Below are 25255 nucleotides of genomic sequence, written 5' to 3'. Positions count from 1 at the left end.
GTCCTTTCAGCATTTTTCCTACTCTGATCTCTCTTTCTCTAATAAATAAATAAATATGCCTTTCAGCAGATGCTTTTATCGAAAACGATTTAGTCATGTGTGCCTACATTTGTTTAAATGTCATCTCACTTTCTCTCCACTGCCCGACAGTCCCTGAGCCTAGCCAGAGAACAGGTAAGGATCCTCATCATACCACACTGAACTTTGAGTCCTTTCAGCGTTTTTCCTACTCTGATCTCTCTATTTTTCTTGCTCTCTCTCCCTCAACCCCCACCTCTCTCTATTTCGCCATACAGTCACTCCCCTGCACCTGTGGCATGTCCCACACCGGGACCGTGATGGTGGATGGCGACGGGACCTACAGCGAGGCCGACACCAACAGCTTGGCCGGATACACCAGGGCTGATGCTCCCGAGGACACCCCAGAGAAGCAGGAGCACATGGTGGTGCACCTATCCCTGGACAATGAGTCCACGGGAACCAAGAAGAAAGCGCGCTTCCGCAGCTTCAGCCTCATGCAGAACACCCACGCCATAGACACCTACTCCCGCATGATCTTTCCAGGATCCTACATTATCTTTAACCTCATATACTGGTCTGCATACTGCTGAGGCTCTCCCAGATGGTCCTGGTACAGTCAGCAGAGAGACAATCTACTGGTGTTTACTGTACCAGATAAAACAGGACAGCTATTGGACTCTGATAATGACTCAAAGTGGTAATGACCTCCATATCTTAACACCTGGGTGCATAATGGCAGATCTCACAAAGGATTTCCCAGATCCCTGGATGGATAACACCATACTATCCTCACACCATTAGCTACAACCATCTTACTACTTGACTCAACTGTACAGCTTTCCTACTTTCTCTATATAAACTATTTACACAACCATGCAGGTCCAAGCAACAAACTACGATGGACTATCTACCTGCTCTTCTCCTATTTATTTCAATTTGATCTCTGGAATCAATGCTGTTTTATCATCATGGCACTGTCAAAGCAGGGAAACAATATCTGTAAAACTGACAGTATATGTACATCTGGAATGGACTAAGTGTTGCCCAAGCTTGCCTCTTTAACCAGAAAACAGAACGCTTGCTCTATAATGCGAGGGTTTGACCTCTAAACCACGTTTATTTGACAGATCAGAGTGAGTGCAAGCACCAATTGCTAATGAACACATTGAAACACAGCCACAGACTTGTGTCTTCTAGGAATACACCAAGTGTTATTCTTTTTAATAGTTGATAATGATTGAGGAAACCACACAAAAATGTAAACCAACATAATACCAGATGGAATTATCATGAAAAAGATTCACATAGATACAGTATTTCATTATTTATTCATTATTAACCTATTTATTTATTCATTCATTTTTGGCCTTTCACTTTACTTACATAATTACTTTTTAGTGCACTGATAGACTCATATTCCATTATACCTTAAGATGTTAAAAACAATGAGACTGGATAGATTTTTCAGAGTGGCTGCAGTTCCCGAATTTCTTATGAGGTCAGTGGTCACAGAAATTATGTGAGGATGGATACCATTTATGAATGCTTATGTGAACTATCATGAAGCATTATCAGTGATGTAATGAACTTGAACAGCCTTAAGTGAACTGTTTTTTTTATGGCTGTGGTTCCACGCCACAGCTATATTTTTTCTGTTTGTTTGTTTGATTGACTGTTTGGATAACGAGTGACTACATATCGCTTTGTGCAAGTTTTCTAGCCAGTATTCTAGCCAACCAATATATTAGTAAACATGGTACTGTATCTAGTAAGTAGGTAGCCACAAGCATGAGCTGGATTTACTAGGCTGTGATGTCACTCATCAGAACGCACGAAGCTCTTGCATCCATATTGCCGCTGTAGATATGTCAGCATGTTGGACAAATGCTTAACCAATGCAAACCACCTCACGCAGATGCTTGTCCACAAGCTGCACAACTACGGCTGATTATTGTTGCATCAAATATTAAGAATGTATCCTTTTTGGAGCAGATTTTATAAATAAAGGCTTTAAACTAAAAACAAGTTTGCAGTAAAAGTGTTTGAGAATAATTCATGACCATACAGATGCTGTCAGTCTAAGAAACATTTTATTTTAAATGCTGGGGGTAGTTAAATGCTGAAGGTAGTTAAATGCTGGAGGTAGTTACGGTAATTTTCCCAAAATTCCCAGGTTTTCCAAAAATCCCAGTTAGAAGATTCCCTGAATCAGGAGGTGATATGCAGGAAATCCGGAATTCTCCAACCAGGACTTCTGGAAACCCTGGGAATTTGGAGAAAGTTACTGGAATTTTGCAACCCTGGCTGGATTATGACATTGTTTCCTTATGGATGAGACAGCGTTACTCAGGACTACGGACTATGAGATCATTTTACTGTAAATCTTAACTTCTAAGAATAATTTATATCGGAGACAATCTTCCCATGTGACATACATCCGTCTATCTGTAATATATATATTTTGGAGCGCATTCAGAGAACATTTAAATCCCCAAACAAATCAAATTAAATTAGCCTCAGTGAGAACGTCTAAGCTGCCACCACCTACACAGCGCACTGCTGCTATTGTGCCTATATATTACAGCATATCATTACAACATAGTGGAGCTCACAGGAGGCTGCTGAGGGGAGAATGGCTCATAATAATGGCCAGAATGGCGCGAACGGCTTCAAACACCTGGAAACCATGTGTTTGATGTGACACCATTCCCCAATGCCGCTCCAGTCATTACCACAAGCATGTTCTCCCCAATTACAGTGCCACCAACCTCCTGTGGTGGAGCTACAGTACAGTTGCTTATACATTGCCTTCAGACAGTATTCACAGCTCATGACTTTTTCCACATTTTGTTGTGTTACGAAGTGGGAATAAAAGGGATTTTATTTATATTTTTTGTTAACGAATACCACAAAATACTGTGTAATGTCAAGGTGGAAGAAAAAAGCTATTTAAAAAATATATATATTATAGAAAACGAAACACTAATATACCCTGATTCAATACATGTTAGAATCCGCGATTACAGCTTTGAGTCTTTCTGAGCAAGTCTCGAAGAGCTTTGCAAATTTGGATTTTCCCATTATTCTTTAAAAAATATTCCAGCTCTGTCTAGTTGGTTGTTGATAATTGCTAGAACCATTTTCAAGTCTTGCCATAGATTTTCAAAACTATAACTAGGCCACTTAGGAACATTCAATGCCGTCTTGGTAGGCAATGTATATTTGGCCTTGTGTTTTAGGTAATTGTCCTGCTGAAAGGTGAATTTGTCTCCCAGTGTCTGTTGCAAAGCATACTGAACCAAGTTTTCCTCTAGGTTTCTCCTTAGTCCTTGCCGATGACTAGCATACCCATAACATGATGCAGCCACCAGCATTGTTGAAAATATGAAGAGTGATACTCAGTGATGTGTTATGTTGGATTTGCCCCAAATATAATGCTTTGTATTCAGGCCAAAAATTTTCATGCCATATTTTTTGCAGTATTACTTTACTGCCTTATTGCAAACAGGATGTATGTTTTGGAAAATGTGTATTCTCTACAGGCTTCCTTCTTTTCACAATGTCATGTACAGTACAGTATGTTAGTGTTGTGGAGTAACTACAATGTTGTTGTTCCATCCTCAGTGAGCTCCTATCACAGCCATGAAACTCTGTAACTGTTTTAAAATCACTATTGGCCTCATGGTGAAATCCCTGAGCGGTTTCTTCCTCTCCGGCAACTGAGTTAGGAAGGACGCCTGTATCTTTGTAGTCACTGGCTTGAAATTCACTATTCAACTGATAATTGTATGTGTGGGGTACAGAGATGGGTTAGTCATTTAAAAATCATGTTTAACACTATTATTGCACACAGAGTGAGTCCGTGCAACATATTATGTTTACTTGTTAAGCACATTTTTACTCCTGAACTTAATTAGGCTTGCCATAACAAAGGAGTTGAATACTTATTGACTCTAGACATTTCAGCTTGATTTTTTTATAAATGTATAAATAATTCCATTGCGAAATGATATGGCATCGTGTAGAGGACAGTAACACAAAATCTCAATTTAATCCATTTTTAATTCAGGCGGTAACACAACAAAATGTGGAAAAAGTCAGTAGTATCCCTTTCAGCAGGATATATCTGACCTAGCATTGACCAGTCAAGCAAGGCCTGGTCTTGGCTGAGACATTCAGCAGAAAAATGTCATCGAATCGCAACTCAGTTTGACCCTCTGTCCTCTGTCTTCAGAGAAAGAACAGTTGCCTGCTAGGTTACAGTGATGCATGTTACATTATGTAATCTGTGTATAGATGGGCAGGTTGTTGTCTATTGTTGTCCCATCAGCTGACCGCTGCCTGTCCCTCTCATAGTAACTCAGTCACACACGGGGAGGTGGGTCCAGGGATACCCAGTTCCACTACCCTTCCATGGCAATCTAATCCACACTACAAATTCACACAAAAGTTTACCCACCAAGACCCTTCCCAGAAATGTGATAGTTATGTAGGGCATAACTATTTATGAGTAGGCAACTCCTTTTCTCTCTGTGTGTGTGTGTGTGTTGGAAAATTGCCAACAAAAATTCCCTCTACTCCACAGATTAATAATCAGATATATGTTCAATAGTTTAGCTGATATAATACTCATAGAACCATGATGTGGGTTTTCCAGAGGGAATCCAGTAGATCAACTGAGTGCACAAAGCATTATGAACACCTGCTCTTTCCATGTCATAGACTGACCAGGTGTGTCCGGGTGAAAGCTATTATCTCTTATTGATGTCACTTGTTAAATCCACTTCAAATCAGTGTAGATGAAGGGGAGGAGACAGGTTAAAGAAGGATTTTAAAGACTTGAGACATGGATTGTGTGTGTGTGCCATTCAGAGGGTGAATGGGCAACACAAAATATTGAAGTGCCTTTAAACGGGGTATGGTAGTAGGTGCCAGGCGCACCAGTTGGTGTCAAGAACTGCAATGCTGCTGGGTTTTTCACGCTCAACAATTTCCCATGTGCATCAAGATTGGTCCACCATCCAAAGGACGTCCAGCCAACTTGAGTAAGCATTGGAGTCAACATGGGTCAGCATCCCTGTGGAACGCTTTCGACACCTTGTAGAGTCCATGCCCCGACAAATTGAAGCTGTTCTGAGGGCAAAAGGGGGTGCACCTCAATATTAGGAAGGTGTTCTTAATGTTTTGTACACTCAGTGTATTGTATGGGACTGTATTATGCCATACTCACACTGTCATATTTAACTGAACCATCATCATCAGTTGACAGTTGGTTAGTGCAGATTAACTTCTAATGAAGAGAGATAGAAAAACCCTTTATGTAATGTCATGTGGTTGGCTTTGCATCAAGTGCTGCAATCTTCCACTAACCAAATCCAGATTAATTCTGTGTGTGGAGAAGCGATTGGTGAAGTGGGGCAAAATCTGTCAGTTCTAAAATAAAACTGCCACACATGCTATGACATAACAGCAACAGCATTCTAAGTTCTTTATGTCATGGGTGAAGATGTGGCTTTCCTTACCTCTGTGATAGCTGATGTGTTGGTGAGCTTTCTGAAACAAAATGGCTGCCGTGGCATCACCCAGTTATGTGCTCCTTTTTTGACAGCGGCAGTAGATAAGGTGAGTTTCCCCGATGCGTAAATCACTTTAAGCATCTCTAAAAGAGTTTTGAATCCAATCAATTGTGTATTGCTAATTGTTTTTACATTTAAATGATTAAAATGGTAAAATTGGAAATAAAAAAAGACTTTGCCATCAGGTAATTTATCAGGTAGGCATTTCTGCAAAACAAATCTCCACTAAAAATTCTTGCACAATACAGCATTTTTGGTTAAACTTCGCCACAAGGACGTGTATATATAAATCACTGCCTCACCAACTTGATCCACTACATACAATTCAGTGATGTTTTAGACCATGCTGCTCTCTATTGGTTGAAAAGAAGTATGCAATAGAAGGTTCTTTCAGATGAAATCCAACTAGATGTGTTCTCTGTAATCGTGTGCCATTGCTCTCAAACAGCTGGTGGTGGTGCTATAATACTACATGCTGCACCTTGCATAGAAACTGTAGCGAACACTGCTGTCATTGAGAAAGACTATATCTTACTTCCTGATAACTTGAATACTGGGTTATGGTTGGTTGAGGCTAAGGTTAGGCTTGAACAGAGATCTGGACATGAAGCAAGGGTTAGGGTTGAAGTTAGAGTTAAAGTTCGAGTTAGGGTTGCACTTGCCAGTTCAAATCTAACCCTCAGCCACAACCCTAAATTCATGTCCATGTGCCAGTTCAACTCTAACCCTCAACCACAACCCTATCTTCATGTCCACATGCTTCTAACAATCTACTCAACAAATTGGATGCAGTCAATCACATTGCCATCTGTTTTGTCACCAAAGCCCCATATACTACCCACCACTGTGACCTGTATGCTCTCGTTGGCTGGCCCTCGCTTCATACTCATCGCCAAACCCACTGGCTCCCGGTCATCTACAAGTCTTTGCTAGGTAAATCCCCGCGTTATCTCAGTTCACTGGTCACCATAGCAGCACCCACCCGCAGCACGCGCTCCAGCAGTTATATTACACTGGTCACCACCAAAGCCAATTCCTCATTCGGCCACCTTCCCTTCCAGTTCTCTGCTGCCAGTGACTGGAACGAACTGCAAAAATCGCTGAAGCTGGAGACTCTTCACTCCCTCTTCACTCCCTCACTAACTTCAAGCACCAGCTGTCAGAGCAGCTCACAGATCATTGCACCTGTACATAGACCATCTGTAAATCTGTAAGCCCATCCAACTACCTCATCCCCATACTGTATTTATTTAGCTCCTTTGCACCCCAGTATCTCTACTTGCACATTCATCTTCTGCACATCTATCACTCCAGTGTTTCATTGCTATATCATAATTACCTCGCCACTATGACCTATTTTATTGTCTTACCTCCCTTATATTACCTCATTTGCACATACTGTATATATACTATTTTTCCTACTGTATTATTTGTATGTTTGTTTATTCCATGTGTAACTCTGTGTTGTTGTATGTGTCGAACTGCTTTGCTTTATCTTGGCCAGGTCGCAGTTGTAAATGAGAACTTGTTCTCAACCAGCCTACCTGGTTAAACAAAGGTGAAATAAATCAAATAAATACAGTTCAAATCTAACCCTCAACCACGACCCTAACTTCATGTCCACATGACAGTTCAACTCTAACCCTCAACCACAACCCTAACTTCATGTCCACATGCCAGTTCAACTCTAACCCTCAACCACAACCCTAACTTCATGTCCACATGACAGTTCAACTCTAACCCTCTATGTCCCATGCCAGTTCAACTCTAACCCTCAACCACAACCCTAACTTCATGTCCACATGCCAGTTCAACTCTAACCCTCAACCACAACCCTAACTTCATGTCCACATGCCAGTTCAACTCTAACCCTCAACCACAACCCTAACTTATATATATATATATGCCATTTAGCAGACGCTTTTATCCAAAGCGACTTACAGTCATGTGTGCATACATTCTACGTATGGGTGGTCCCGGGGATTGAACCCACTACCCTGGCGTTACAAGCGCCATGCTCTACCAACTGAGCTACACATGTCCACATGCCAGTTCAACTTTAACCCTCTACCACAACCCTAACTTCATGTCCACATGCCAGTTCAACTCTAACCCTCTACCACAACCCTAACTTCATGTCCACATGACAGTTCAACTCTAACCCTCAACCACAACCCTAACTTCATGTCCACATGCCAGTTCAACTCTAACCCTCAACCACAACCCTAACTTCATGTCCACATGACAGTTCAACTCTAACCCTCTACCACAACCCTAACTTCATGTCCACATGACAGTTCAACTCTAACCCTCTAACCACAACCCTAACTTCATGTCCACATGACAGTTCAACTCTAACCCTCTACCACGACCCTAACTTCATGTCCACATGACAGTTCAACTCTAACCCTCTACCACGACCCTAACTTCATGTCCACATGCCAGTTCAACTCTAACCCTCAACCACGACCCTAACTTCATGTCCACATGCCAGTTCAACTCTAACCCTCAACCACGACCCTAACTTCATGTCCACATGACAGTTCAACTCTAACCCTCTACCACGACCCTAACTTCATGTCCACATGCCAGTTCAACTCTAACCCTCAACCACGACCCTAACTTCATGTCCACATGCCAGTTCAACTCTAACCCTCAACCACGACCCTAACTTCATGTCCACATGACAGTTCAACTCTAACCCTCTACCACGACCCTAACTTCATGTCCACATGCCAGTTCAACTCTAACCCTCAACCACAACCCTAACTTCATGTCCACATGACAGTTCAACTCTAACCCTCTACCACAACCCTAACTTCATGTCCACATGACAGTTCAACTCTAACCCTCAACCACGACCCTAACTTCATGTCCACATGACAGTTCAACTCTAACCCTCTACCACAATCCTAACTTCATGTCCACATGCCAGTTCAACTCTAACCCTCAACCACGACCCTAACTTCATGTCCACATGCCAGTTCAACTCTAACCCTCAACCACAACCCTAACTTCATGTCCACATGCCAGTTCAACTCTAACCCTCAACCACAACCCTAACTTCATGTCCACATGCCAGTTCAACTCTAACCCTCAACCACAACCCTAACTTCATGTCCACATGCCAGTTCAACTCTAACCCTCAACCACAACCCTAACTTCATGTCCACATGCCAGTTCAACTCTAACCCTCTACCACAACCCTAACTTCATGTCCACATGCCAGTTCAACTCTAACCCTCTACCACGACCCTAACTTCATGTCCACATGCCAGTTCAAATCTAACCCTCAACCACGACCCTAACTTCATGTCCACATGCCAGTTCAACTCTAACCCTCTACCACAACCCTAACTTCATGTCCACATGCCAGTTCAACTCTAACCCTCTACCACAACCCTAACTTCATGTCCACATGCCAGTTCAACTCTAACCCTCTACCACAACCCTAACTTCATGTCCACATGCCAGTTCAACTCTAACCCTCAACCACAACCCTAACTTCATGTCCACATGCCAGTTCAACTCTAACCCTCAACCACAACCCTAACTTCATGTCCACATCTCATTTCAACACTACCTACGTTTTTCTCAACTCCACATCACATCAATGGAGTTGAGTGGAGACTGTGGGCGGAATGTACCTCCGACTACATTGAGTCACTGTCAGTCGATACGAGAGTGGGGTAAGTTGAGCCACCCTTCTCAACATCATTTCAATGTAGATAATTGGGTAATATTTGGTTGAGCCATTGATCAATGAGATTACAACCTACGTTGACCCACTCAAGAAGACAGACAAAAGATAGTTGAATTTCCAATGTGTCAACCATCTAAAAGCACAACCAAATTCCAATGGGAAAAAAATGTCTGATTTTTAGTTTAGTCAACTAAATGGCTATCACTGCACTTTCAACCATTTAAAACTTCAAATGGGAATAAGATCATTTGTTTATTTATACAACAGATTAATGTGTTATCATGAATTACATTTACATTTACATTTAAGTCATTTAGCAGACGCTCTTATCCAGAGCGACTTACAAATTGGTGCATTCACCTTATGACATCCAGTGGAACAGCCACTTTACAATAGTGCAACTAAATCTTTTAAGGGGGGGGGGTGAGAGGGATTACTTTATCCTATCCTAGGTATTCCTTAAAGAGGTGGGGTTTCAGGTGTAGTTGAGAATTGCAGTTGAGATTACATTAAAAGTACATGGTGCAAGTGATCAATGCCGTTCGAGATTCTGCAGAGATTATTACAGCAATTGTGAAGATTTCCACAGACCTGTGATGACCTATGCATGATATCTTGAACATGCACACTTTATATGATTACAGAAGAAGAAATGTATAGTTACATTAACCTCGATGTGGCCGTGGATGTGTTTCTCATTTTAGGGTTGAATGTTACATTAGTTTGTAGGAAAGCCTTAACTTTACTTTATAACGAAAGTCATATTGAATTGTGTTTGGTTGACAAAGCAACCAAATATCAACATTGAAAGGAGCTTTATCTACTGCTTGGATAGTTTCACCTGAGCCACTGGCTTAATACCATTCTTTAACTTTTATAATTAGTTAACTTGTCGAAAAATTAATAGGTTGTTGTATTTCAGAAATGTATCTTCTGCTTGGGTATTTCCATCTGTGCCACTAACTTTAATTCCAGTTTGTCTACAAATTAATAACTGTTTTGTTGGATTCACATCTCCATCTCAACCAACAATCTTAGTTAAAGAAGAGGACCAAATCAAATCAAACTTTACATACACTTTAAATAAAGTTTGATTTGGTCCCATTCATATACTTAGATTGTTGGTTGGAGATGGAGATGTGAATCAAACAAAACAATGATTAATTTGTAGACAAACTGGAATTAAAGCCAGGCTAAGTCCATGGCACAGATGGAACAATACATGCAAAATATACATCTCCTAAAAAAATGGACATTTGGTTGTGTTGACAACCAAACACAATTCAATATCACTAAATATCCTTACATATTTTGTTTTGTCTATAATTTTTTAAATTCTGGGTTGAATTGAAACAATAGCTGTTGATGACTTTACAAATGCTTTGTAGGCCTAAATAATATAATTGATGAGACAGTATATGAGTGATGCAGTATGGTCACATTTCATCTGCTCTGTTTAACCTACCCTATGGAATGACTTTGATAGCATCAGTGAATCTATCTAGTTTTTAAGTGGAGACTGCTTAACAATCATTCTAAAGATAGCACATTGCTATTAGTCAGCAACAGTATCATAGCTAAGCAGGGCTGGGATGGGAGCCCTTGATGGGAGACCAAAGGGTAGCTCTAGATAGATCAATTCTTCAGTAGGAGGTGCTGCCCAGCCTACAGTTTTTTTGCCTGTTCGTTTTATTTTTATTTTGCTAGTGGACAGATTGAAGATTGTTCTAAAGGTACATTTTTTAAATTATGTTGAATTTTGGTTACCATGATGACAATCCTGTGGTTGAAATGTGCCCCTCTAAACAACAATTGATTACTTTTTTGAAATACAATGTATTTTCCACATCACAATACATTGACAAATTACATTGAAACAACGTTGATTCAACCAGTTTTTGCCCAGTAGGTTGTTTCTATGAAACCATACACAAAATGTATCATTTGACCAAATATTTAGGAAGAGCACATGGAGCACAGATGTCAATTCAACATCTATTCCAAGTTTGTTCAAAGTCATTTAATTGAAATTATGTGGAAACAACATTGATTCAACCAGTGTGTGCTGAGTGGGAGGTCATAATTTAATGATGTCTGTGAAGGAAGAAAAGTGGTCAGCATGTTAGGTCCAAAAAGCAGATTTTCACCAAGTCAAATTTGTGTTAGTGGTTTCATGAGGCTTCTTTCTAAAGTAAACCAAAGTAGATCATTTAAAAGTATTCTATACATCAGTTGGGGTCCATATAAGCTACAATATGAGATCCTAAACCTAGCATGAAAGTGCATCCTTGTAGCTGTGTGGGCTAATATAGTAAAATTGTTTGGGGTTAGGTTTGTAGAGCCAATGGCCATGTGGTAAATTGAGCCAATGGTAAGTTGAGAAAATGTAAGGGTGTTCTACCAAGGGGTGATGCAAGAGGAATTGTTTGGGAAATAGAGATAGACATAGTTTTAAAAAGGTAGTGGTAATATTTAATTCAGTACAGAAATGTGTAGGTGGCTTAACTTACCCTGTGGTAAATTGTGCCAAGAGATCACTTTTTTGGGACAAGCTGTTTTCAAAACTGTAATGTTTACATTAATTCGGATTATTTCCAGGGATACACAACATCCTGAAATATATATATTTGTATTTTATTTAACTAGGCAAGTCTGTTCTTATTTAAAATGACAGCCTACCCTGGCTAAACCCCTAACCTGGACGATGCTAGGGCAATTGTGCGCCGCCCTAAGGGACTCCCAATCACAGCCGGTTGGGATACAGCCTGGAATCGAACCAGGGTCTGTAATGACACCTCCAGCACTGAGATGCAGTGCCAGACCGCTGCACCACTCGGGAGCCCCATATATGTAAATATATTTTTTAGAAAGAATACTATATTTCCATTGACTGAGTGATTCTGAATGTAAAAAATGTCTGAACTTACCCCACTCTCCCCTACTTTAAATGTTTTTTAATTCTAAAACCCTTGCCATGTACCTATGTTGGTCCTCTGTAGCTGTGTTCCTTTCTTTGCTGAAATCCACACTTTTTAATAAAACATTAGTCAAATACAACCACTGACTGTTTCCTCGTATCGACTGACCACAACTCGATGTAGTCGGAGGTACGCTCGTCTCAACCCAAGTTCAACTCTAACCTTTGCCACAACCACAACCCTAACCCTAGCTTCCTGTTCATAAAAATCTCACATAACATAATCTGAAGCAGATAATGAATGCCACATAACAGAAAAGTCAATATCATGACACTTGTACTGTACATATGCATCAGTGAACATGAAGTTAATACCTTTCAAATCTTTGCTGCAGAACAATTCTAACTGCCCTGTGGTGCTACCCTAGTCCATAACACCACGTGGCTACATCGCTTTTACTATTTGTGGTGCTGACAGTCAATCCCTAAGATGTGTTCACGTGCCCTCATGGCTCTGTCTGGTCTGACCAGATGCTGTGTTTTAGTGGTGGGTGCTTCTCTTATCTGTAAATCCGATTTCAGTCTGGCACAGAATAGTACTATGCTCCTCCCTGTGTTTTGGCCTATTCAGAGACTTTCAGAGTTCTGTCCTGATTCTGTTTGCAGTTAGGGATCAACTAATGATACAGTAGTATCAGGAGTATACTAAGACTTCATAGGCAGTACTGTACTATACTGATACTCTTCCATAAGGAGTACTGGAATATACTGATACTCCTCCATCAGGACTACTGTAGTGTACAGTTACTCCTCCATCAGGAGTACTGTAGTGTACTGATACCTCTCCATCAGGAGTAATGTAGTATACTGATACTCCTCCATCAGGAGTACTGTAGTGTACGGATACTCCTCCATCAGGAGTACTGTAGTATACTGATACTCCTCCATCAGGAGTACTGTAGTATAATGATACTCCTCCGTAAGGAGTATTGGAGTATACTGATACTCCTCGATTGGGAGTAACATTACTGGAGTGTACTGATATTCCTCCATTAGCAGTACTGGAGTATATTGATACTCCTCCATAACGAGTAGTAGAGTACTGTAGTATACTGATACACCTTCATTGGGAGCACTGGAGTATACTGATAATCATCCATCAGGAGTACTGGAGTATACTGATAATCATCCATCAGGAGCACTGGAGTATACTGATAATCATCCATCAGGAGTACTGGAGTATACTGATAATCATCCATCAGGAGTACTGGAGTATACTGATAATCATCCATCAGGAGTACTGGAGTATACTGATAATCCTCCATCAGGAGTACTGGAGTATACTGATAATCATCCATCAGGAGTACTGGAGTATACTGATACTCCTCCATCAGGAGTACTGGAGTATACTGATACTCCTCCATCATCAAATCAAATGTATTTATAAAGCCCTTTTACATCAGCAGATGTCACAAAATCCTTACACAGAAACCCAGCCTAAAACCCCAGACAGCAAGCAATGCAGATGTAGAAGCACAACTTTCCCTAAGAATATCAGTGGAACAAGGAGTTGAAGACACTATATATACATTTTCTGATTAGCCCAAAGGACATTCAGCCAACTTTACACAACTGTGGGAAGCATTGGAATCAACACAGCCAGCATACCTGTGGAACATTTTCAACACCTTGTAGAGTCCATGGCCTGACAAATTGAGGCTGTTCTGAGGGCAAAAGCGGGTGCAACTCAATATTATTAGGAAGGTGTTCTTAATGTTTTGTACACTCAGTGTAAAAAACAACAACATTTTATTACACATATAAAAATCAAATGAATTAAAAATATGAGAAAAGCAATGTTACATGCGATAATTTCTAGTGAATTAACACAAATGTGAAAAATGTAGCATTTTGGAAATAAACTCTTCAGGAAGTTTTCCTATCATGTCTGAAGGAGACATGAAATTGTTGAAGGGTCTTTTTTAAGCTTATCAGCATTAATGTTTGATCAGTTTATCACCAAGAAGGGAAAGTATACATGGATCAGTAAAGAGAATGACAACACAGTTACATTGCACACAAACACTATGATTGCTGCTCGACTAACCAGCTGTCACTCACAGGGACCTTCATTGTCATCCTTTGTCACACATTTAATGTATTCTTCTATGTCCTTCTCCTAAACATAATATATCATTAATAATCGGGTGCTCGCAGGCGAGAATACAATCACGAAAGGCTAGCCCTCGTGGGAAGCAGTTGAGGGTAAATCTCCTAGCCTGGAGTAGAAGCACAACTGACAACAACACAAAGCCAGCCAAGCCCAATGGCCCCCACAGACACACAGGCCAACAGATTACTCAGAACACGCTACTAAAATGAGCTCAAATGATAGAATGAGCATAGGAACAATAGGGGAAAAATAGTAGGCTATAAACATCTCAATGGTAGGCATTAAGAAATGTACTACCTGATTTGTCAAGCCATCGCTAGTGTTGTCAGGTCTTACGAAACATCTAAATCGGTCTTATATCAAGAATAAACAGGAACGTTGTCCAGAGGCAATCTAGAAGCTGTGTTTGTTTCTAGGGGGATTGGGAGGAGACCAAAATACACATTTCCTTTATGAGATGGACAATAACTTTCTCTTCTCCTGTCTTCTATTGAAGTCAACAGAGCCATGACATTGTGCTCCTCTCACTACTGGAAATAGCTTTTGGATTTACTTAAAAAGCATCAGGAATGATTGTGATGACAGTTATGTTTGTACTGGTGTTTCATGCAGCATACAGCTCTGTTGAGCCTTGTGAACACTCTATCCGATGTGGGCTGCTAATGTAGCCTACCCATAGATTACAAAATGTAGTAATTGCAATGTTTTAGCATCTACATTACAACTCAGTAATTTTATTTGACTAGAGGCTGCTGTCAATATGGTATTATGAAAACAATGAGTGGACATTGTTGTGAAAACAATGAATAGTGAATAGCCATTGTTTAAACAGATAGATTGTTATAGGATTTACTTTATGAAAAAGTGTATTTCAAGACTTTTGGTAGAGTGTATGTTCCTTAGCCACGTGTTCTGAGGCAGTCCAGCCCACATGACAATTTTCAATAATTCCCGCCCTATAGCCTAACAATATCATATCATGTGCTCAAATACGTAACTATCTTTAGGCTAGGGTGTAGGGACGGGAATCTCTCATTTCTGAGAACTGCACTCACCTTTTAACCTGGCAAACGGAATCCGCTCTTGACAGACGGAAAACAGGGCGTAGGCTATATGCTCACATATACTGATAGGGATAAAATCCGAGCCATCTGACGTGGAAGGATTTATAGGTTTAGACGAAATTGCTTTCCGACCGTGAGATCAAATAAAGTGGCATGTTTCAGTGTGTATATGTGTCTGTAGTATTTCACATTGATTTGGCGCGAACGGTAGCCTACCAAGGATCATGCCAGAGGCACGTAAAACGTTTTCACTGTAGCCTTTATTTTCTGAAACTGGACTTTTGGACAACTGGGTCCAGAACGCTGTCAGTGTGGAAATTATGTCCACGGATGTCCTACTTCTGCTGCTACTTGTCTGGATGGTCGGTGCTTCTGGGAGGTCAATTGGTCCGAGGGGACACGTGCGCCAGACCTACAGCCAAATCAGGTAGCCTACAATACTTAGGCTTTAAATGATTGAGTGTAGATGTGAGTGAAATGATCAAAATGTAAAGATGTGCATTGAGATGCCTAGGATCTATAAGCTAATGAATTCGGAGAAACATGCTCTTGCTTCTTGTAAAAATTTTAACTGCTCAACCTGTGCTGTGGGTAGGCCTTTTATTGGCGGGTATAGGCTGAACGACAATCGATAAAAAGCGCGGGAGGACTGTAATTAATTTATGAGCTATCATTGACGCTCAAGATGACAATCACTTGCGCTGCACTGTTGGAACAGCATGCCCTTTATATTTGATTTAAAGTAACTGTTCAGTGTTTACAGATTTCTATTAAATGTGACCTATAATTAATTACAATAGTGAAATACTTTTGTTGTTATAATTAAGTACGTCCAAAAGCTGCTTTTTCTGTGTTTTGAATAGTTTCATCATAACCCAACAACAGACTGGTGTGGGCATATACCGGCCATTGAACCCCCTAGAGTAGATGTCCATTTCCCCCTCGAAAATCGAATTATCATAAAACAAAAGTCAGCATCAAAATGAATGTTTTTTGCACGGGATGATTCTCAACCCACCGCATCCGCAAATGTCGGCCTTGCTCACAAAAACGTCTAGGAGCTAACGAACGGTTTGGGCTACAAACTAATATGACCCCTCTATGGGAAGATGAGACTCCCATGAACACATTCATGTGGGTTGTTTTGCTCTGGGCCAACAAGCCTCACAAAACTTGTCTGAAGGTAGCCCAGTACTAGTTTTAAAAAATCATGGAAGTATATATGGAAGTACTTTAGGGATTAAATATGGGTTAAAAAAAAATGAATAGAAATCCTGGTCTAAAAGCAGAAGGGCCAAATTCAATGTTTCATCAAATATATTTTATATATGTTTTCTTTACAGGGGTCCTACAATTCTAAACCAAATAGCGAAATTATCATTGGTGTGACCATCTTAAAAAATATATATATATATTTTACTAGGCAAGTCAGTTAAGAACAACCTTTTGGTTACTGACCCAATGCTCTAAGCACTAGGCTACCTGCCACCCCAATTACGTAGGTTAGCTTAGTACAAACCCAGCCCCGGCCATTAGAAGTTTAAAAAAATATTAATGTGAGTAGACCGCTGATTGCCCAGCTCAGCCATTGAGGCAGGATGACATCATTCCCTATGTGGAAATAGCAGGCATTTTTAATGTTTGAGATACAAGTTTGAGGTGGGATTTTTAGTGTATTTTTTTCTCCAATTTATGCTTTGGCCACAGTTATGAGTATAAGATGAGTCAACAACGTTATTCAGGTAACAGAACATTTAACTTATAAAAAAATGAGATTTTCACCCAAACACTTTTTTCTGTAATTCATCCAAGGACTACTCTATATAACCATAGATCTACATAACTAGATGAAAAAATACCTGAATTACCAGATGTTATCATTTTTGAAGGGAATATTTATAAAAATGTCAGTATTTAATAACTCTGTATTATGCTATGTATTTTATGTGCCAGTCTGTATTGTTTAGGTGGCTTGGATGGAATGCTAATACTTGATACAGTATAGAGGGGATTGTTGGTGACAAGGTGAAAGTTCGTGGTTAGAAAAATCACTTACTCAGATTACGTAATCTGTGCTATTTTGTTTATTGTTATTTTTGTGGCTTTGCTGCCTGGAGGTTATTTGATTGGAAAGCAAAAGAGCAAAATCCCAGTGTAATTAAAAGTGATTTTTAATACATCAATGATGTCACCGTCTAGATTGGTTGATTTTATAGATTAGGAATTAGCTCCATTTGTGCTGCATACAGTATGTCATAGTCTATACACTCTTGCAGAATAGCAGTGCTTGCCGCAGCTTCAACCTGACTAAACAGAATAAGCTTATTCCTACAGTGCTTCTTCACCATACTCTGAACCCCTACTTCACATCAATGGTGGGCACTGTCAGGGCAAGCTGGGTACATACAGGAACTTAGTGCCCCAGGAATATTGAGAGAGCAGGTGTTCTGATTACATCAGTGACCTCGAGGTCCAGAAACTGATATTGGTCGCAGCACATTTAGCCATCGCCATGGCTTTTTACCAGTGCTTGTCCAGGCCAATCACATCGCAACACATCTTAAGTCCACCTCTCAAGCTGCAACAAAATACATGAATAATTGGGTCATATTGACCCAATGTATTCAAACAGGCATTATCTGTGTGTCTTGCACTGTATTGCACAAATTACATTGCACAAATGAGGGCCCATAGTACACTGTAATCTCTATAACCACTATGTTTAAAGTAGCGATGATCTCCTGTATCCCTCAAAGCTCCAATTGCTTTGATCCTTGAACCTTAGTTTAGTTATAAAACCAAACTACATTTCTTAATGCTGTCCTTTCACCAAATTTCTGTATAGCTGCTTTTCTCACTGTTTTATGTTGTCTAATGCTGAGAGCAAAAACATCAAATTTTGGGCCTTTTGCATAATCATTAGCCTGTTTTTAGTGTGTTTGTTGTGAGTGGGCTGGGGGGATAAATGTTGTACTCGTTTAGACCTCGGATTGGATGTGTTTATTTTAGTTCCCAGATATTGCATCGATTCAAATCACCAACTCATCATCAAGCTTTGATTATTTGAATCAGCTGTGTAATGCTAGGCCGAAAAACGAAACGTGCATCCAGGGAGGGCCCCAGGGCCGAGTTTGAGAAGCCCTGGTTTAACGGTTGACATATGGCACAGAACGGCCCGAGTTCAGGAAACCCTGTGTTAAACCACAAATGGATATGTTGACCTCACCCTTCTGCTGATGGGCCAATCCCGTATGACAATAGAAGGGCATGGGTACTCTGATCATCAATGAAGACCATAGCATTACCAATTCAGGCCGTGCCTGCCTATAACAATTGAATCATCGATACTGTAATGCCCAGGGGCATTTGCTGAGAGTGTTAAGATTAAGTGGCTTTTTCTCAGAATTTCTCTTTGTGACAACCAGTGTACACCTTCCTTTACTTGACTTTAAAATACCTAGAGAGGATCATAGTCCCAACATTAATCATGTCTGACCTTGTGAGAAGAATATGTCATTGATTTACTCAAACTGTATATGTGTGTGACGATTCCAGTGGATTTGAACAGCACGATTTCCACTCAGGATGCATGATGTTTGAAGCATGATTTGACCATTTTTAGCCAAATAGGAAAAGAAGTTGCACATCTTTAGACTTTTAGGTCAACCAGATTTGGGTAGGTAGGTCACCCATAATTCTCTCTGCTTGCCATCAGAGTTCTTTCAGAGTAATGCCTTTTCCTAGGTGTTACTGCACTGTTGGAGCTAGAAGCACAAGCATTTCGCCACACCTGCGATAACATCTGCAAATCTATGTACGTGACCAATAAACGCTGATTTGATTTTTAACACCGCTTTGAATTTGTTTTTATAGTCTGACAGATGTTTTATTATAGTTGCCAACATAATTCTGCTTGGTATGTTTATCATTTTGAGTGTGTATATAGGCATAAATGGCTTTTGTTACTCTATACTGATATCAAACTATGTTGTTGAAGGGACTCTACAAATAAGATTGTCTTAAATTGGATATTCATTGCAAATCATAAATGGACAAAAACAGTCAAGCTTTGACTTGACGCATTCTAAACCCATTCAAAAATAATCTGCAAACTGAATTTGCATAATAAAAAACATTTTTTTCTGAAACTTGTATGTCATGAGAGAATCATATCATAATTCCCAGATTAAAGATATATTTATAGAAAAAAAGATTACATCAGTGAATCCCTCCCTGCTAAAGCAGTGACTGCTCTAATAGCCTGGTGAATATTCTCCTAAAGTGCTTTCAACCTGCGCAGATAGAGCTTTTAATCTGCAGACTCATAAATGGTGCTGAGTAGTCCTAGCAGCTGCCTGGACTAAACTAACACTGCACAACTGGGCAAGAGGACAAGTACATTAGTGTCTAGTTTGTAAACAGACGCCTCACAAGTCCTCAACTGGCAGCTTTATTAAATAGTACCCGCAAAACACCAGAGCTACAGGCAGTTAGATTTGGGTATGTAATTGTACTGTACCCTACTCTACTGTACTCTACTGTACTGTACTATTACTGTATTACATAACTTTACTCAAGTTTCTTTTTTTTAATAAGATAAATGGATTATGTTTTAAATTATCATAAAAGTGTAGTAAATATGTACATGATCCTGTTTCAAAAATATTTTGTTAAAAACAAGCTGTTCAGGTACTTACTGCTTTGCAACCTCAGTGACTGCCGGCAGCAGCAGCTCTGCTGCTTGGATTGTTTTGCCAGCTATTTACTATGAAGGGGGAACTGCCCCAATGGAATCACATTAGCATAAATTATAACAGCACAAAGTAAATGGACCTTCATGGGGTGCTCAAATGTGTGTCAGAACTTCTGGGTCTGCTCTAGTCTCCCTCCCAATGAGTGGTGCTGAGAAAAAGTCAAGGTTTTGAAAATCCAGCTAAAAATCATGTTTGAACTATTTAGTAAATGTTGTATACAAATACAATTTATAAAGTGAATCTGATCACTACTGTGCATGGTTCTCCCTTTACTGCAACTTTTTCACTACGTTTCGGTAGTGACAAATCAAGTGCCTAACAAGCAATTTAGGACACTATTTTCAAATATGCAATACAAACAAAAGTGTGTGAGGAGTAGATCCGTCTGACATACTGTAAATTGGAAGAGATGTGCGCTTCAAAAATTAGAATAACCAACCCCCAATTTCCACCACTTTTTGTAGAATCACTCATATAGTGCACTACTTTTGACCAGGGCCCTATCATACTGTACTTCCCACTTTCAAGTAATGCTTTAAGCAATACTCTGTTCTACAATACTACCAACAAGTGGACGAATGCTGTTGCAAATTGATTGTTGTGTTATTTTTTAAAGATGCACAGGGTGGCTTCTGACAAACTCTTCTGATGAGCTGTAGGAATGGTCTATGATGTTGAATGTAGTCTCCTTTACATCTAATTTTTCTTGTTTTTCTTATAGATTCAAACGAGAAGTACCATCGACTGTACAAGGACGTCAAAAAGTTAGCAGGTAAGAATCCTTCATCAAAATACAATGTTACAGACAGAGTATAGTCGAGAGGATCTGATTTAGGGGAACAAAGCAACTATTACCACAGGATTATTTACTTAGGGCTTTAAATAAGTAAATAACTATTTGGATGGGATTAGATTTCATGGGGAACCTCAGGTAATGTAATTATGTGCACGAGCACAAATCATCACATCCGTCTTTTTAGTTCCGTCTGAATTTGTCATGCCAGTCATTTTTACTTGGCAGAAAGGTTATTATCCTAGCACTAAATACCTACTGTTTCTCGGCAATCTCCCAGGTCCTCTGATAATACTTATCCCGTGTGAATCATCATTCCTGTGTTTTGAGGGATATTACAGTCGTGACCAAAAGTTTTGAGAATGACACAAATATTAATTTTCACAAAGTCTGCTGCCTCAGTTTGTATGAAGGCAATTTGCATATACTCCCAAATGTTATGAAGAGTGATCAGATGAATTGCAAATTCATTGCAAAGTCCCTCTTTGCCATGCAAATGAACTGAATCCTCCAAAAACATTTCCACTGCATTTCAGCCCTGCCACAAAAGGACCAGCTGACATCATGTCAGTGATTCTCTCGTTAACACAGGTGTGAGTGTTGAAGAGGACAAGGCTGGAGATCACTCTGTCATGCTGATTGAGTTTGAATAACAGACTGGAACCTTCAGAAGGAGGGTGGTGCTTGGAATCATTGTTATTCCTCTGTCAGCCATGGTTACCTGCAAGGAAACATGTGCCGTCATCATTGCTTTGCACAAAAAGGGCTTCACAGGCAAGGATATTGCTGCCAGTAAGATTGCACCTAAATCAACCATTTATCGGATCATCAAGAACTTCAAGGAGAGTGGTTCAATTGTTGTGAAGAAGGCTTGAGGGCGCCCAAGAAATTCCAGCAAGCGCCAGGACCGTCTCCTAAAGTTGATTCAGCTGCGGGATCGGGGCACCACCAGTATAGAGCTTGTTCAGGAATGGTAGCAGGCAGCTGTGAGTGCATCTTCACGCACAGTGAGGCAAAGACCTTTGGAGGATGGCCTGGTGTCAAGAAGGGCAGCAAAGAAGCCACTTCTCTCCAGGAAAAACATCAGGGACAGACTGATATTCTGCAAAAGGTACAGGGATTGGACTGCTGAGGACTGTGGTAAAGTCATTTTCTCTGATGAATCCCCTTCCCAATTGTTTGGGGCATCCGTAAAAAAAGCTTGTCCGGAGAAGACAAGGTGAGCGCTACCATCACGCCTGTGTCATGCCAACAATAAAGCATCCTGAGACCATTCATGTGTGGGGTTGCTTCTCAGCTAAGGGAGTGGGCTCACTCACAATTTTGGCTAAGAACACAGCCACGAATAAAGAATGGTACAAACACATCCTCCGAGAACAACTTCTCCCAACCATCCAGGAACAGTTTGGTGATGAACAATGCCTTTTCCAGCATGATGGAGCACCTTGCATAAGGCAAAAGTGATAACTAAGTGGCTCGGGGACCAACACATCGATATGTTGGGTCCATGGCCAGGAAACTCCCCAGACCTTAAGCCCATTGAGAACTTGTGGTCAATCCTCAAGAGGCGGGTAGACAAACAAAACCCCACAAATTCTGACAAACTCCAAGCATTGATTATGCAAGAATGGGCTGCCATCAGTCAGGATGTGGCCCAGAAGTTAATTTACAGCATGCCAGGGCAGATTGCAGAGGTCTTGAAAAAGAAGGGTCAACACTGCAAATATTGACTCTTTGCATCAACTTCATGTAATTATTAATAAAAGCCTTTGACACTTATGAAATGCTTGTAATTATACTTCAGTATTCCATAGTAACATCTGACATAAATATCTAAAGACACTGAAGCAGCAAACTTTGTGGAAATTAATATTTGTGTCATTCTCTAAACTTTTGGCCACGACTGTACAGAGTTTAACAGGTGTTTTATTACCGGGGCAGTTTGGTAAAACAAATCCCGTCCGACTCATCTACTGTAAAAATGGACGTACTGGGATAATAAAGACTTAACCAACGTTCTATAGTAATACTAGTCCCTGGCGAATAGGGCTAAGATCACAGCTTTTGTTAAAGTATACTCAGAGTATAAAATAGTTGGCTTTGAAGCAACTAGCTAAACCTTGTGCAATCTAGCCGTTTTCCTTAGTATATGCAGGGTCAGGGCAAATTCATATGCCCTGTGATGCATAGCTCCAAATTTATATGAAAAAAGACTACCCTAATGAATTAATCCTCATGAATATGATCGGAATTCTATGGACAACCTGATAAGCTTATAGCTGGTAAGCCCCTTTAACTTCTGAAGACAATGGGGGGGAGGCTAGACACGTGTTGTGTGTGTCTGTGTATGGCCCCATTCCATAGGATAAGTGGTCTTGATTTAGGCTGAGTACCAGTCTGTTTGTGCATTCATGCCAACTTCTCGTCACTCATTGTCATGCTAATCATGTTTGGTTTGACAATGGCAGCAATGTAATTGGCAAGAGCACAAACAAATCTGGGACTAGTCAGTATGCTATAGAGCACATATGTCAGAGTCAAGGCCCGCGGGCCACATCCGGCCCGCGAGAAGGTTTTTTACGGCCCCTGGGATGATCTTGATTTATTATTAGAACCGGCCCGCAGACCGCAGCAAGCCGGCAGCCCGCAGATCTTTTACACGCACCAATACTACATTTCCCACAATGCAACGGTGACGCACCGAGCAGTAGGCTGCTTCATTTCAATATTTATTGGCACAGCAGTTGTCAGCATCACAGTAAAATTAACTTTCAGATACCCATCAAAAATGGCAAAACGGAAGGTGGACACTGAGAACCGGGGGTTTCAAACAAGGTGGGAGTCGGAGTATTTGTTCACGGAGGTAGCTGGAAAACCTGTGTGTCTTCTGTGTGGAGAAAGTGTGGCGGTACTGAAAGAGTATAATCTGAGACGACATTATGAAACGAAACACGCGGACAAAAACAAGAATATGGACATGGAACAAAGGCTACAAAAGGCAGAGGAATTCAAACGAGGCCTCAAATCTCGACAGGCTCTGTTCAAAAAAGCCAAATCACAAGGCCAGGCTGCTGTCAAGGCCAGTTTTATTTTGGCAGAAGAGATCGCTAAATCTATTTACGGAGGGGGGATTTCATCAAAAACTGCATGATTAAAGTTTGTGACGAAGTTTGCCCAGAAAAAAGGCAACTCTTTTTAAATGTGAGTCTGAGCAGAAACACCATTGCCGAGAGAGTAGACCAGTTGTCCATCAATCTAAAAGAGCAGCTTGTGAAAAAGGGAAAAGATTTCATTGCATATTCCTTGGCTGTGGATGAGAGCACCGACATTTCTGACATTGCCCAGTTGTCAATTTTCATCCGCGGAGTGGACTCCAGCCTAAGCGTGACAGAGGAGTTTTTGGCTTTACGTCCTATGCATGGCACAACTACGGGGCATGATTTGTATGAAGAGGTGTCAAGATGTGTAAATGAGATGGAGCTGCCTTGGGAAAAACTCATGGGTTTGACAACCGACGGAGCACCTGCGATGTGTGGACACAGGAGCGGACTGGTGGAGAAGATACGGGAAAAGATGCAAGAGGAAAACGCGACAGGTGAGCTGACAGCTTATCATTGTATCATACACCAGGAAGCGTTGTGCGGTAAAGCCTTGAAAATTGAGCATGTAATGAGCATCATCACGCGCACAGTTAACTTTATCAGAGCCAAAGGTTTGAATCACCGCCAGTTCAAGGCATTTCTGACGGAGTTAGAAACGGAGCATGGTGATTTGCCTTATCACACAGAGGTGCGATGGCTAAGCCAGGGAAAGGTGCTTCAAAGATGTTTCGAGCTTCGTGAGGAGATTTGTCTGTTCTTGGACAGCAAAGGGAAAGACACAACACAACTCCGAGACGAAATGTTTCTGTGTGAAATGGCTTTTCTGTGTGACATTACGAGTCATCTGAATGCAATGAACTTGCAGCTGCAGGGTCGGGATCGTGTCATCTCTGATATGTACAGTACAGTGAAGGCATTTAAAACCAAACTGACTCTGTGGGAGACGCAGATGCGGAAAGAAAATTTGAGCCACTTTCCCAGCTGCCAGACCATGAAAGAGAAGCTCTCTACCAGTGCGTTCCCGAGCGCACAGTTGGCTGATAAAATAGGTATGCTTGCCGCTGACTTTCGACGCCGATTTGCTGACTTTGAAGCACAAAAAAGCAGGTTGGAACTGCTCGGTAACCCATTTGCTGTTGACGTGGAAAGCTCA

At 40.7% G+C, this 25255-nt stretch overlaps 2 protein-coding genes across 2 annotated transcripts in view; both read left to right on the top strand.

The window, feature by feature from the left end:
* LOC123991591 (gamma-aminobutyric acid receptor subunit rho-2-like) overlaps nt 1-2032 on the top strand; it is a 32086-nt gene extending 30054 nt beyond the window's left edge. Inside the window, exons 9-10 of the mRNA XM_046293217.1 lie at nt 151-174; nt 297-2032. Of these exons, the coding sequence (XP_046149173.1) occupies nt 151-174; nt 297-611 (339 nt within the window). The 3' untranslated portion in view covers nt 612-2032. The remainder of the gene's footprint in view (nt 1-150; nt 175-296) is intronic.
* Nucleotides 2033-15446: 13414 nt separating this feature from the next.
* The window catches only part of LOC123991589 (gamma-aminobutyric acid receptor subunit rho-1-like), a 36519-nt gene continuing 26710 nt past the window's right edge, over nt 15447-25255 (top strand). Inside the window, exons 1-2 of the mRNA XM_046293216.1 lie at nt 15447-15881; nt 20930-20980. Coding sequence (XP_046149172.1) covers nt 15775-15881; nt 20930-20980 — 158 coding nt within the window. The 5' untranslated portion in view covers nt 15447-15774. The remainder of the gene's footprint in view (nt 15882-20929; nt 20981-25255) is intronic.

This window comes from Oncorhynchus gorbuscha, linkage group LG12 (genome assembly GCF_021184085.1).
Source record: "Oncorhynchus gorbuscha isolate QuinsamMale2020 ecotype Even-year linkage group LG12, OgorEven_v1.0, whole genome shotgun sequence".
Lineage (NCBI taxonomy): Eukaryota > Metazoa > Chordata > Actinopteri > Salmoniformes > Salmonidae > Oncorhynchus > Oncorhynchus gorbuscha.
The sequence above is the reverse complement of the archived record's forward strand: the minus strand, read 5'-3'. Positions and strand labels throughout refer to the sequence as shown.